This window comes from Priapulus caudatus, unplaced genomic scaffold, assembly GCF_000485595.1.
Source record: "Priapulus caudatus unplaced genomic scaffold, Priapulus_caudatus-5.0.1 Scaffold779, whole genome shotgun sequence".
Taxonomy (NCBI): Eukaryota; Metazoa; Priapulida; class Priapulimorpha; order Priapulimorphida; family Priapulidae; genus Priapulus; species Priapulus caudatus.
In genome coordinates, this window is record NW_014577840.1 from 88,728 (window position 1) to 103,017 (window position 14,290).

General features: G+C 39.6%; 2 protein-coding genes across 2 annotated transcripts in view; both read left to right on the forward strand.

Moving 5' to 3' along the window:
* The first annotated feature begins 597 nt into the window (after positions 1-597).
* LOC106813477 (methionine aminopeptidase 2-like) lies at positions 598-12,290 on the forward strand. The gene is made up of 13 exons (XM_014817618.1): positions 598-780; positions 1,382-1,507; positions 2,858-2,923; positions 4,218-4,374; positions 4,637-4,681; positions 5,511-5,672; positions 6,606-6,787; positions 7,493-7,587; positions 7,898-7,994; positions 8,491-8,594; positions 8,781-8,896; positions 9,354-9,493; positions 10,149-12,290. Exons 1-13 carry the CDS (start codon positions 621-623, stop codon positions 10,259-10,261), a joined length of 1,563 nt encoding a protein of 520 aa, XP_014673104.1. The 5' UTR covers positions 598-620; the 3' UTR covers positions 10,262-12,290.
* A 997-nt stretch (positions 12,291-13,287) lies between these two features.
* LOC106813473 (guanine nucleotide-binding protein G(i) subunit alpha-like) overlaps positions 13,288-14,290 on the forward strand; it is a 27,427-nt gene continuing 26,424 nt past the window's right edge. The window contains exon 1 of the mRNA XM_014817609.1: positions 13,288-13,379. Coding sequence (XP_014673095.1) covers positions 13,360-13,379 — 20 coding nt within the window. The 5' untranslated portion in view covers positions 13,288-13,359. The remainder of the gene's footprint in view (positions 13,380-14,290) is intronic.

The window sequence follows — 14,290 nt, forward strand, 5'->3', positions numbered from 1 at the left end:
TTAAAATACATTTGAAGCGCGATTAAAAACCAATCTGATTGGCTGGAATTCAATCGCGCTTAAAATGCATTTTAAGCGCGATTAAAAACCACTGTTCTGATTGGCTGGAATTCAATCGCGCTTAAAATACATTTTAAGCGCGATTAAAAACCACTGTTCTGATTGGCTGGAATTCAATCGCGCTTAAAATACATTTTAATCGCGATTAAAAACCACTGTTCTGATTGGCTGGAATTCAATCGCGCTTAAAATACATTTTAATCGCGATTAAAAACCACTGTTCTGATTGGCTGGAATTCAGTCGCGCTTAAAATACATTTTAAGCGTGATTAAAAAAATTTAAATAGGTAGGTTTTGGCGATAATGGCCTTCCATAGGACCCCGTGCGTCAATAAAACATACATTATAGCAGTGAATTTTGTTATATTATGCTTTTCGCATTTATTTATGGGTTGTCAATAATTTATTTGGTACATTTTTTTAATATTATTCTAAAAAAATGTGTCGCAGCCGCCCCTTCCATGGATAATGTACGACCCAATATGTAAATTAACGAGTGGACCGAAGAAAGATTACGATAGGCGAAATTCAACCGGCGTGGCGCTGCCATAGTTAGCAAGATGGCAGCAGTTCACGCTGATTCTGTTCAGGATCAAAATGTGGAAGTAAACGACGCAGACAACGAAGATGAACGCGACGAGGCCGCTGATGGAGAAGTGGAAGGAACTGCTACCGAAGCAACTAAGAAAAAGAAGAGGAAGCGTAACCGCAAGAAGAAGGGTAAGGCTGTGCAAAAAGTCTGGGAGAGGCTTGTCAGTTTAACACTAACAGTAACAGTCGTCATACCGTAACCATGCCTCCAGGGGCTCTTATTCTGCGTACACACAGCTGCTAGGTGGGCGGCTCCATGTGCCGTTCTGGCTACTTCTGATACCTTTGCACCACACCGCAAGTGCAGCAAGTTCGTTATAGCTAACTTTACCAGCCGTGTTTTATCTATCAATATCAGTACTGCCAGTAGCAGTAGGAAGTTTACGACGAGTACGAGTTTGATTTGCATTGTCGATTTTATTAGTTGTTTACTTCTGGATTCGCATATCTATTATTAGAATTGCTCTGACAATGCAGATCTTCCTAAGATTGATGTAACACGTAATAATAATACCCATAGGCATAGCCCATACTTCACAGTTGAAATAATTAGAAGTGACCTAGTTAATTGGCATTGCCTAGCACAGATATAGATGACACAAATTAAATATCTTGTGGATTTAAGTTTTAACACATTAATTTAGCAATGTCAAGCTTGTAGATGTCTGCAAATTTCAGTGCAAGGCAACATTTAATGTGGTTATACATACATGGGTGACTCTATTTGTAGGAGGCGGAGCTCAGACTGAAGCAGCTGTTCCTAATGGGGATACTGTGATAGATGATATTGCTGCAGTTACTGAAAAATTAAGTCAGCAGCAAGTGACAGAAGGTGTAAAAGATAACAATGCTGAAGGTAAATGTGTACATGCGTGTGGACATACTGTGTCTGAATATAATTTGCTGCAAAAGCCTGCATAATCACCTAGAAGGATACCTAGAAAAATTATTATAGGGTTTTGTATATTGAACCCGAATTGGAAATATCATTGCCAAATTTATGTATTCATTTTAGTGTTGGTAGTTGGATTGAAAAAATTAAAATTAATAATTGGTTTGAGACAACCAATCAGTTATCAATTAAAATTTGATTGCTCTATTTTTATTATTTGTGAAAAAGTAGCTAAAATATTCTACATATAAGTTGTTACACATATAATAATTTGATTGTTAACTTTGCTGAGGTACCTCAGACCTTTGCAGTCTTGATTGTGTACTTCTTCAATAATAAATGTGTCATAATAAACTAACTTATAATAAATAAACCTTAACATAATAAACAAAAAGTAACTTCCATTTGATCGATAGTATGATGCTCTGGCAAGGCGGTCAATATGCTCACAACTTGATAATACAATTTGGTAAAAACTAGAAGGAATTTGCAGTAGGAGGTCAATGGGTGTAGCTTAAAGCCACAATATGTGCATTTACATGCTAATTTCTCCAGTACTAAACTAGCAAATACTTTGTGCCATGCATAATCATACTACCTTATGACAAAATAAACTCTAGTTCCTCCCATTTCACTGCGCATTGTCTTATAAAAGGTATTTGAAAATACCTCCAATGTTGTTCAAATTCTCTGATGTTGTTGACACTTTCGCGTTGCTCTGCCAAGCAACCGTACAGCGGGGGTAGCAAAGATTTCTATGGCCCGTGTGCGTTTTTCGCTTGCACGCTGGTAGCGCAATGACATGTTATCGTTGGTGATATCAAGCCTAAAATCAATACGTTATTCTCAGAGTTTATTACACTGCCTATTATTACTTTCCCAATAGCTATTGATGTTACATACACTGCAGTTCACAATACTACAACTATCTTAAAATGTAAACGGCTATATTCTCTCTCTGCTCAACACCCGTAGCAACATGTGACGTCCCCTAACCGATTCGGGGCGAAATTGCTTGGCAAACAATTCGGCGTTGGCGCCAGATTACCTGATTTCGCACAGTGAAATGGGAGGAACTAGAGTTTATTTTGTCATAAGGTAGTGTGATTATACATGTCACGAAGTATTTGCTAGTCTAGTACTGGAGAAATTAGCGTGTAGATGTGCATATTGTGGCTTTAATCTTTTTAGTAAGTGTTTAGAATCGGTTGCAGGGAATTTCCATAGAGTAATTGGTTAGTTGAAGATTTGAACCGATTATTGATTATTCAAATAATTGGTGCACCAGTAACTCATTTGAATATTTTTTGAAAGGTGTATTAGAAGAAGCTGCTGATAACACAGCTTCCAAAAAGAAAAAGAAGAAAAAGAAAAACAAAGGTATGTGGAGGCTAATTTGGTATGAAAGCAGGCTTTCCAGCGGCCCTAAAATTCCTAAAATGTTGAGCTCGTCCTAAAATTCCTAAAAAAAACTAAAAATGTAGGAAATTCCTAAAAGAGGGCTAAAATTTTATTCAAATTCCTAAAAAAAAATTACACAGATATGTTTGGAGTTTTGGGTGATGAGATGATGAACTTTTGGTTTGTAATTATGTCTAATGCAGGGTCTCCAACCATTCCTCATTCTGCGGAATCATTACGATTTCTAGGCTTAATTTCCGCATTCTGCAGCGGCAAGGTTATATTCCTCATTTCAGTTGCACTGTACAAAATTTGCACTGATTGTTTGCTTGGACACATTGTTTTTTTTCAGGCATTTTGTATCTGGCATGTCTACGGTAAATGGAACAGCCTAGTCAGACAGGCGCTGTCTGCAAGGTGTCGCGTAGTTTGTCTGCTAATCAGACAAGGGTTGTAGGGGTGAGTCTAGGGTTGAGATAGTGTTATCAGACATGAGAATATGGCCCACAATATTCCTCAGATTGCAGGAAAACGGCTTAAATATTTCTATTTTTTTTTGGGGGCATGCCCCCAGACCCCCCTACCACTGGCATGCCTATAGCACGCAGGCTTCCCTGCGGCAGCCAAGGTACATTTCGCCCTCCCGGACCCTTCTGTCCATCAATTTCTGAATACGCTACTAGTTACATTCCGCATTTGGAGTTCACAAGGTTAAAGACCCTGCTAATGGATGTTTTCTAGTTATCTTTAAACAGAGTGAGTATTATGACTCGGTCTACCAGTGATTCCTAAGCTTCAGTGTCTGATTATACGACCCTGTTCCTGGCTGGATGTACAAGACATGCCTAATTTGCATGAAACTTGATGATGTACAGTCGTATCGAGGACTTGGAAGATAGGAATAGCTGGTAGACTCGACACATGCCACATAGAACTGTATCTGTAAGTTAACACGTTGATGTTTATGAAAGGTAAGTGACTTATTTTATCCCTAAAATGTTTCGATTCATCCCTAAAAATTCCTAAAATAGCCCTAAAAAAACCTGAATTTCTTCCTAAAATTAGCCCTAAAATGTTGTCAAGGACTGCTGGAAAGCCTGAGAATTCCATCTGCTGATTCGTGCAGAGTATAAATGGTATATTTTTTGTACTTGTCGATGATGTAATGCAGGGCACAGCGTTTGCTAGCTTAATATGTCTCATAGGGTATCGAAAACGATATTGCTCGTGTAATTTGTTGAAGGAATGTAACACATGCTACCATTGGGTATAGCTGGAAATCAAGCGCAAGGAGACACAACAGCAGTTCCACCAGTACAAAAGGGTAGGAAAGAACAGACAGATCCACCATCTGTACCGATCACTGAGCTATTTCCAAATGGTATCTACCCTGAGGGTGAGATCTCAGAACATCCAGTTCCAAAAGAAGAGTGAGTACAGTCGTTCAGTGTGGCAGAGTGTTGTTATGAAAATCAGAAGTAAAGATAAAAAATAATAAAGGTAATAAAGGTAGAAAAGTAAGGTGGTGTCCTTCTTACAATAAGTGATTATGTGTTTGTCATCGGTTTTTTTGAGGAATGTCACTCTTTCTAAAAGGTATTTGCATTGTTGTTTATTCCTGGTTATTGACAGCTAAATCCTATGTGTGCTGCTCTTTGCTGTTATGTAATTTTCCTTGTCATTTTGTTGTAGAGAACATCACGATTGCCACGGTGACTGTCAGGGAGGAAATGACGAGTATGTGTTACATTATCCTTGATTCCTAGACACAGCTATGTATCAATAAAATTGCAGCCATTTCTTTCTTTGATCATGGCCAAGCTATTATTCCAGTGAACTTTGAATTGATTACGTCATCGTAAACAATAAACGTTAAAAAAATATGTCCACTTTTTCACAAAATGTAAGTTATTCTGTTCACTTTTTATTCTTAAATTGCTGCATTATACTTCCTATTTTTCTATTCTGTTCGATGTGAACAAACACTCGTGACTCATACATAGCCCATAGCAAGCATTTAATGTCGTGATCATAATATCAAATCGCCAAGGTTTTTTGGATTTTTACCTAGTTGAGAAACAGGTAAGAATTTGAGGATACATTTAGTCCCGTTAGTACTTACTTTTAATGTAAAAAAATTGCAACAAAATTTTTACAAATATACTCCATAGAAAAATCGTGACGTAGTCAATTTAAAACTATTTCGTTCTAAAGTGTTTTGAGATTTATCTGTGTCTCAAGCCTACTTTATTTGTGTACTATAGTTCACTCAGGCTTGATTCCACACTGTAATGTTCAGGTTGTACTTGACTGTGACATTGTCATGACAGGTTGACAACGTCTTTGGCTAAATATGTTAAAATTTCTGTGGTTTCTCTTGGCTCCCCGTAGACACTTCTGAAATCTAGGGTTAGTTAGTCAAATTGACGGAGGTCAAAGGAAGAGAGAATCAGGTTCATTGATTCGAAGACACAGTACTACGTTTTCCATGATTATTTGTACTTTGTTCATGTTATTGCTCGGTGAAAAAGTGGAGTTAAGCCTGAGCTCTTGATTCGTTGTCTAGCCGATCAGCGAAAGACAGGTTCACGAATGAGGAGAAGAGAGCCATGGACCGACTTCAGCATGATGTCTACAACGACTTCAGGAGGGCGGCGGAGGCGCATCGACAGACGAGGAAATATGTTCACAGCTTCGTGAAGCCAGGGCTGACAATGATCGACATATGGTGCGCAGTCTGCATTGCCCATCTAGCTCAGGGGTTCTTAACCTGTGGTCTATGAACCCCTTTGGGGTTCGTGGATGGGCTTCAAAGGGTCCGTGAAGCCCATTATATGCAAAGTTTGTGTTAATGTGCTTATGTGCATTTTCTGGGGAGGGGTCTGTAGCTTTTACGAGATTCTCAAAGGGTCCATGACTCAAAAAAAGTTAAGAACCACTGATCTAGCTGACGTGCGTTTTCTAGTTTTCTAGCATCATAGCGCGGTGTCAGGCCACAATTAAAAAAATCTTTGTTTGCTCTCACCCAACCCAGCCTGAAAAGTTTTGGTAGGTAGGTAGGCTTTTTTTAGTTTTTTTTTTTACAAATTCAGCATGGTGTCTACATGCTCGGGTGTGCTTGTGTGGCGATACCTTTTATGTTGAATGTTTGTATTGCTTGGTACATATAATGTATTGCCTACAGATTTATATAATGTACAGTGGTACAATTTGTAAAAAAAAAAGAATGGGAAAGATCAATAAAAAATGTTGAGTCGGCCCCTTTTTAGTGGGTCGGTCGGGTTAGGGCAAACAAACAATATTTTTATTATAGCCCCATCTAGCTGACATGCGGCGGCACTGAACATTGAACATTTCTTAATGTCGTATGGTTGTTGTTTACTGACGTGTATCTTGGATCGTTCACTCGTGTAGATGTTTGTACATTATGCAATGACATAAAAACTGTTATTTTTGTAATGCACACACAGAAGCTTCTATCTGCTCTAGACGTGTAAGGGTGTCATAGAAGTTCACGACTGATATCATATTACTGGCTGGTCTCCAATTGATATTTTGTAATTTCATTCATAGTTGGGTGATTTCGGGTTCACTGAATGATGAAATTACTTTACAGTTGTCCCCCCCCCCCCCATACACTTGATAATGTTGCTGGTTGCAGTACGAGGATAGAGGAGTCGAACCGTAAGCTCATTCAGGAGAACGGACTGAAGGCTGGGCTGGCGTTCCCCACCGGCTGCTCACTGAACTACTGTGCAGCTCATTATACGCCTAACGCAGGCGATCCGACAGTACTGCAGTACGACGACGTATGCAAGATTGACTATGGCATCCACGTCAACGGTACTCAATAGTAGCCTCGTTCGCACGAGACCTCGTAGTTATGAAATACGCTATTTTTGCGAAATACCGAATCTGAGACAAATATGCGGCCGAGCGTTCACACACTGATTCGCGGCTCCAGAAATACGGTATTTGCGAGCTGCGAGCAGCTTTAAACAATCAAGCAAACAATGCAAAATAAACAATGCAATGCGCACCAACTGTCGATAAAATATGTAGACTGGTTTGCGCTCGACAGTTCCACTCGCGTTACACTGGAACTGTCGAGCGCGGACCAGTCTATAAACTACGCGGCTTCAGAAATACGGTATTTAGCGTTCACACGAGGAAATGCACGTTCCTAGAGATCCGGTATTTCTCAAGCACGGCAAATTATTCGGTGTCTGCGAAGCCGCGTATTTACATCAAATACCGGATCTGTTTAGATACCGTATTTCTTGGACTGCGCATTTTGCCTCGTGTGAATGCTAAATACCGGATTTCTTGCTACGTGTGAACGCGGCTATTGATTACGCATCTGTCAATTAATGGGCAACGACATGTGCAGCACTAGTTAGATCATGGCGGAAGAACTAGGAGTGCAATCATTGGCAGTAAACGCACAGTTGTAGATATCTGTTATCAGAGTAGGTGTATAGTTGCACGCATTTAGGTAGACAGTTGTGTACGCAATTATATTTATCTGCTTATTTATTTATGACCAAGGTCGTATTATTGACTGTGCATGGACAGTGGCCTTCAACCCAAAGTACGACACACTTATCCAGGCAGTGAGAGATGCAACGTATACTGGAATTAAGGTATCTTTCAGCATTCCTCCTGCATCTGAAGCTTAGTAGATTTTTAATGAAAACGTCGGTTAATAAAGGGGATTGAGATCGCTCCATGCTTGTGCCTTGCCCATACTGTGCTATAGCATGTTGGCATAATATAGGAACTATAGGGAATATAGGAATAGTTAATGCAATATTTGACATTATGTAACCTGTGTTTATCTGCAAAATGGAGTGCTGCATACCAGCATGAACCTGTGTATATCTCATGAAATATATCTGTGTTCATGATTAGATCAGTGCAATAAGTAACTGTGTCTCTCATGTCTGCCTCCAGGAGGCAGGCGTGGATGTGCGTCTGTGTGACGTAGGATCAGCCATCCAGGAGGTGATGGAGTCGTATGAGGTGGAGCTGGACGGTAAAACCTTCCAAGGTATGACATCAGCGGCTGATTGTCATTACGTACCATTAGTAACAATGGACTGATGTTTTAGTTGTTAGAGGTATGAATTTCTTTGGTGGTGCGACAGCCGTTAGGTTCCTTATTTGTTGTAACCAGCCTTCCTTATTAAATCCTGCCAGCTACACAGGAGATCTGAGGGGTAATTTTAATTTTATGGTTTAGTTGAGTAAAATACTGATTTTTAATAATTTAATTGATTGAAATTGTAGTGGTTTTGCATCTGTAAATGTTATGTGCTTTTGTAGTGGTTTTGCTACTATCTGTGTTTCATGTTATAGTTGTGGTTTTGCTACTGTCAGTGTTTCAGGTTGTTTTAGTGGTTTTCCTACTGTCAGTGTTTGATGCTATTGTAATGGGTTTGCTACTTTCAGTGTTTTACGGTATTGTAGTGGATTTGCTACTGCCATTTTTTTATGTTATTGTAATGGTTTTGCTGCTGTAAATTATCAATGTTATTGTCTTACAGTAAAGTCGATTCGGAATTTAAACGGTCATAGCTTAGGCCAGTACCGAATCCATGCTGGGAAAACTGTACCGATAGTGAAAGGGGGCGAAGCGATCAGAATGGAGGTAAGACCATGTTCAAATCCAATCATAATTTTGATTCACCAGGAGGCTAAGTTTAGGAGTGAGGCAGTGCCCTGAAAATGTACAACTGCGCATACTATCTTTGTGAATTTTGCGATGATGTGTCTTTTATTGAAGTTTCAATAATTACTGGTGATGGTGATGGAATGACGATGTGTGACATTATAGGAGAATGAGTATTATGCGATCGAGACATTTGGCAGCACGGGTCGAGGCGTGGTCCACGATGACATGGAGACATCTCACTACATGAAGAACTATGACATCGGTCATGTGCCACTAAGGTGAGTGGCTCAAACGCAGGCATGCACGCACTGATTCGCGTAAACACGAACACATGTGTGCATGCCAAGACACAAACGCAAATATTGTTGGAAATTAAAACACACAGACCCCCCCACACACACACACAGTGAGAGGGAGAGGGGGTGTAAGACAGACACATAGATGGATAGACACAGACATGCACGCATGCACACACCGATTGAGCATTTGCGTGTTTTGCTGTTTGTTGTAACTACAGGTGGCGACATTACACGGTCAGGTAAAACTGAGGCTCGCAATTTTACTCGGGTGCTTGCCTAGTTAACTCAGGCTTAGAAAAATTGCTTTTCAAAACTAATAATGCATGAAGAACACACGGTTTTGGCTTTCATTAGATGAAAGCTGCACTGTACTTATCCAAGTATAACAGCAGATAGTATATAAACGTTCATACACATCCCCACGTTTCTCCAACAGGCTGGCAAGGTCAAAGCAACTTCTAAACATCGTCAATCAAAACTTTGGCACGTTGGCATTCTGTCGGAGATGGTTGGACAGACTCGGTCAGACAAAGTACCTGATGGCTCTCAAGAATCTTGGTGACATGGGTATTGTGGGTAGGTAGCATTTTAAACACCATAGTAGCTTTGGTCTGCCACCATGACTACAGTGTCTGTATACATTTAGATTTTTATTGTTCATATCGACATGAGAAGGTTTTTATAAGGGGTCGCAACAATATGCTTAGTCCAAGATATGATACATATCGCAATATTTACACCACGATATGATACATACATATCACGATATGGTACTGTAGTCGGCGAACCACACCTATACAGGCGAACTCAGTAGGTTATTAGTGAATATGTGATAACTTCGATTAAGACGATGAGCTAGAGATGTAACGCATGATACGATATACTAATAAAATGAGATTACAAGTGTAAGGTGCTCTCTCTGAACAAATTCGAAAATGTTATCACTGCTAATGCAGAAGATGACCATAGCCTGACAACTACACTCGACCGGTTAATTCATGCTGACTACTCTCTGTTCTCCGACTTGCTCTACTCTTTCTATCAAAAATGCATTGTAATGCATTTAATCGTACCGGACATCACATCACGATTAATCGTTGCACCGTGTAGTTTTTACAGCCGGTGGGTTCTGCTGCACTCGTTTGCGATACCCATCCCTAGTAGAGAATTTTGTTGACGCGGCGTGAGGCTTAACGTGTGCTTAACGTCTGCTTAACATGTGCTTTTGCAGATCCGTACCCACCACTGTGTGACGTGAAGGGTTGCTACACAGCCCAGTTTGAGCACACGCTGCTGCTGCGTCCCACATGCAAAGAGGTCGTCAGCAAGGGAGACGACTACTGATGGCAAGGCCCCACGTCCCGTACGCCCAGCTAAAAGTGCCTGCAACCACTCGTAGCAGGTTTGTCGGTGGTAGCGCCACCTGCAGGCAGTAGGGGGAAATGCAGCTGGTGGCGCTCATCTCTTGGTAAATCTGCCACGGTGAGTTCTGGATGTGGAGATATGGGCAACGATAATGGATACGGATGGTATTTTTTCAGAGTTACAAAATGCAATCTGTTCACATTCAGTGTTACAACACGATTGCATCCGGTCAGCCACTTTGGTTGATTTGTTCAGCAGTGCTAATTACTGAATTAACTGCTGTTGTCAGTTGCGTTGTGCTAATTGCATTATCCAAGTATATATGCTTATGAACTTGTGTTTACCACTGCTACTGGAGAAATTTGTTACATCGTGTTCAGTCACGTTGTTTCATAGTAGTGACAACTATTTTGATAATTAAATGTTTAGCGTTATGACGCATATCATGGGCGTTGTAGAGAACTCTGCAGTATGAGAGGTGATCGAGTCAACATCAGCAACTGTGCGCTCATATACTGGCAGGTGGCCCCCCTTATCTATCGTGTTGAGTTTTTGTAGATAGCTTTGATTATCGACATTTTTTAAGACTTGCGTAGTTTTTTTTTGGAAATGAGGAGCACAGACATGTAATGAGTGCCATAAATTCTCTAATAGTGTGCACGACATGCTGCGTAATATATGATGAAAATGTCGAGCATGTATTTACTTGGAGCTTCCTGATTATCACATTTATCGTCGAGTGTCTAGTATTTTTTCTTCCAAAACCACCAATACTGCTATCATCCAGAACACGTCTATGACACTAGTGTTGCAGATATGTGCATGGATGACTACATGTGTTATGACGGCAAGAACGGGGGTCTTGTTGCAACAAGTTGGTGGTGTGGTCGTATGCAGCTGCTGCTGGTCATATCGTTACAATTAATGTCCTCAAGTTACAGTCACGTTGTGCTTGTCATATACAGAGGGTACAGTCTCAAGTAAACTGTCTACGCAGATGTCATATATGTCATATTCCGTATATTTTGGTGTGGAAGAATTGAGAGTAATGTTTCGATTCCCAGTTTGTAAAAGTGTTATATTGTACATGTAGATGATGCCACGTGACAACAGCATTGTACACTAATTTGATGCTGGATGGATATTGCTTACCAGTCCTTTTTAGTTGATCATAAGCAGCAATAGACTTTGTTGCAGAGAAATATGTTAATTTTGCTTATTACATTCTCGCATCCAACTGCACACCTTGACTTTTGGTCCTGAATTCGGCTCTGCTAAACTTAAACTTATAAAGAAATAAGTTAAGGAAAATGACAAATCTCTATTTTTAGTAATTTATTCTAAGATGGTTAACTCACGCTTGTGAAATTAGTAGTGCTGCCTCCATCGGTCTAAAAAAACAACACTTGAATTTTTCCTACTACCTTGCTCCACTCTCATTATTGTTATGGAATTACTTAGAGGCAAAATCCTGTGAATACAATAAGACAGATATTGCACAGTACTCATGTTGCATTTATAGTTTAGTGTTAGTGGTGCTAACATAACAGTGATCGCGATCATAATGTTTAACTAATAACCTGCCTGAACGGGTCGACAGTTATTTTTCTTCAAAACATAAATTCTAGTGTAATTTCGAGAGTGCATTGGGGTACAATGTGTTAGATATGTGGTAAGCGTTGTGTTTAGTAGATGGCGCTTAGTTTGCGTGTGGCGCATTGCTGACAATGTATGGTAGCGTCATTCGACATTTGCTTATTTCTTCCATTCTCATAACACTATTATTGTTTGGCTAATCAAAATCTGTGGTAATGCAACGCTTCACCACCTACTTTATATCTTTTACGTTGGTATACTTGCTATTGTGCTTTTCAGTTCTATAACCAGCAGTGATTCATGAATATAAAAATTACGCGCCACTGTCAGGTAATGATCATGTACTCGTATTTTCAGACAGGTAATTCGATCATGGGAACGTGTAATAAAAAAACATGTTTTGTGAATGGAGCATATTTGCATTTTTTGCTTTGGACTGACTTTCATTATATTAAAAAAGACTACATCGTTTATTTAGCCAGGTTTACCTTATTTCAAATGACTGTTACCATATTTACGGCTAATACGCGGGAAATCATTTCCATTGGCGGCCATACATACGAAAAAATTCTCATAAATCGGAGGAAACTTTTTTAAGGAATCGCAATGCCATTCTCTAAATTGATTTTTGCAAGTGACACCATGTATATGTTGTTAACGCAAAAATTCTTCATAATTTTTTCTGTAAACAAGCTTTTCCCAGCACACACATGAAATGGCCACTTTGCAACGAGATAAGGGGAAAAGTTATATATAAGGCCGCGTTTGCAAATTACCCTCCCGGTCCAGCAGTGCACACCAGACGAGCCACATGATACGCTGACAGATTCAGAATGCGTTCTAGTTCCTATAATTAACAATTGCAAAGAGTTCTAACCCTTTCTATTGAGAAATAAAAAATTCAAGCGCACGAATCATAGATATCATCAGGAGCTAATAATGACAAATTTGTCAATAAATAATTTGTCATTATTAGCTCCTGATATCATCAGAAGTAGATAATAGGGAAATTGCCTATTATTTACTTCTGATATCATATATAACACTGGCGTTATATGATATGATATCAGGAGCTAATAATGACAAATGTGTCATTACAATAACAATGGAAAAAAATCGTCATTATTAGCTCCTGATGATATCTACACTGTATGGCACGAATACACTGCAAAACAATCTCATTGGTCCAGCGCTGATTGGCTTATTTGCCATCGTTTACCATTTACGGGAGTGTTTTAAAAACAACAAAAGTTTAATTAAATGAATTAATAATGAGTGAATAAATACTAAATGAGCTGCGATAATTATTGTAGATACCTGACAACAATATATACATTGTATACATTATTCTCATGTGGATACTACAAGGAATGCTGGGAGCTCGTTTCTCCATTGTGCAAAACCTAAATTACTGCAGGTTGCGATAGAAGCCCTTTTACTGTTATTTCCCTGTTAATTCGTTGCTTCAACATTTGTAATTAATGCATAAGTTTACGCGCAAGTATGAACCTTTATTTATTCATTAAATGTTGTCAGTTTACGTACTTGTTGAATTACTAGTATTATTTAAGTTTTTTCAAGCAAATCCACTTTAGGCACCTTAGGTCAGGAGTTAGGTATCACGAAGTGATGCACAGATTTCTGTGTATCATCAACTGATGAACAGACTTTCCGTATATCAAGGACTGATGCAAAAACCCTAACCCTACGTCCTAAAGTATAACCTTAGCCTAGGTATCACGAAGTGTGTTAGGGATAGGGTTAGGACTTAGGGATTGTCCAGATTCCAGTGACAGTGTGTCCAGATTCCAGATTCCAGATTGTGTGATGTCCAGATTGAGACCTAGGTATGTCATTTTCGTCAATGTGGGGGTAGACATTTAAAATTAGAGTGTCATTTTAGATGGGGGGGGGGGGTAAATGTTGTGGCCCAAGGATAGAGAACATGCCATGGGTCCCAATAAAACCAATGTGCCTAACCCTAATCCTAACCCTAACCCTAACCCTAATTCTAACCCTAACCCTAACCATAACCCTAACCTATTATATTGATAAAATATTATATTTATATTGCTGTAAATGACATTGGTTTTATTGGGACCCATGTTCTCTATCCTTGAACCAATGTGGCCGACATTTAAAATCGACAGGGGTGTTTTTGAAGGTGTTGTTTGTTCATTTCGACCGAGAAACATATGTGAGTTCACAGACACAGGAAGTGTGGAAAAAACTGCGTTTCTGTGACACTACTCGCCCCAGTTTCCCACTGTTTCTCACCATTGTTAGCAGAAAACTCATTGTCGTTTTATTTCGTCCTTACATGTTGAGGTTCCCCCTTCAATTTTTAGCTCATCTGACATAGTTAGATGCAGCTTGTAGAATCGCATGATCGTCCGTCCGTCCGAGCGTCCG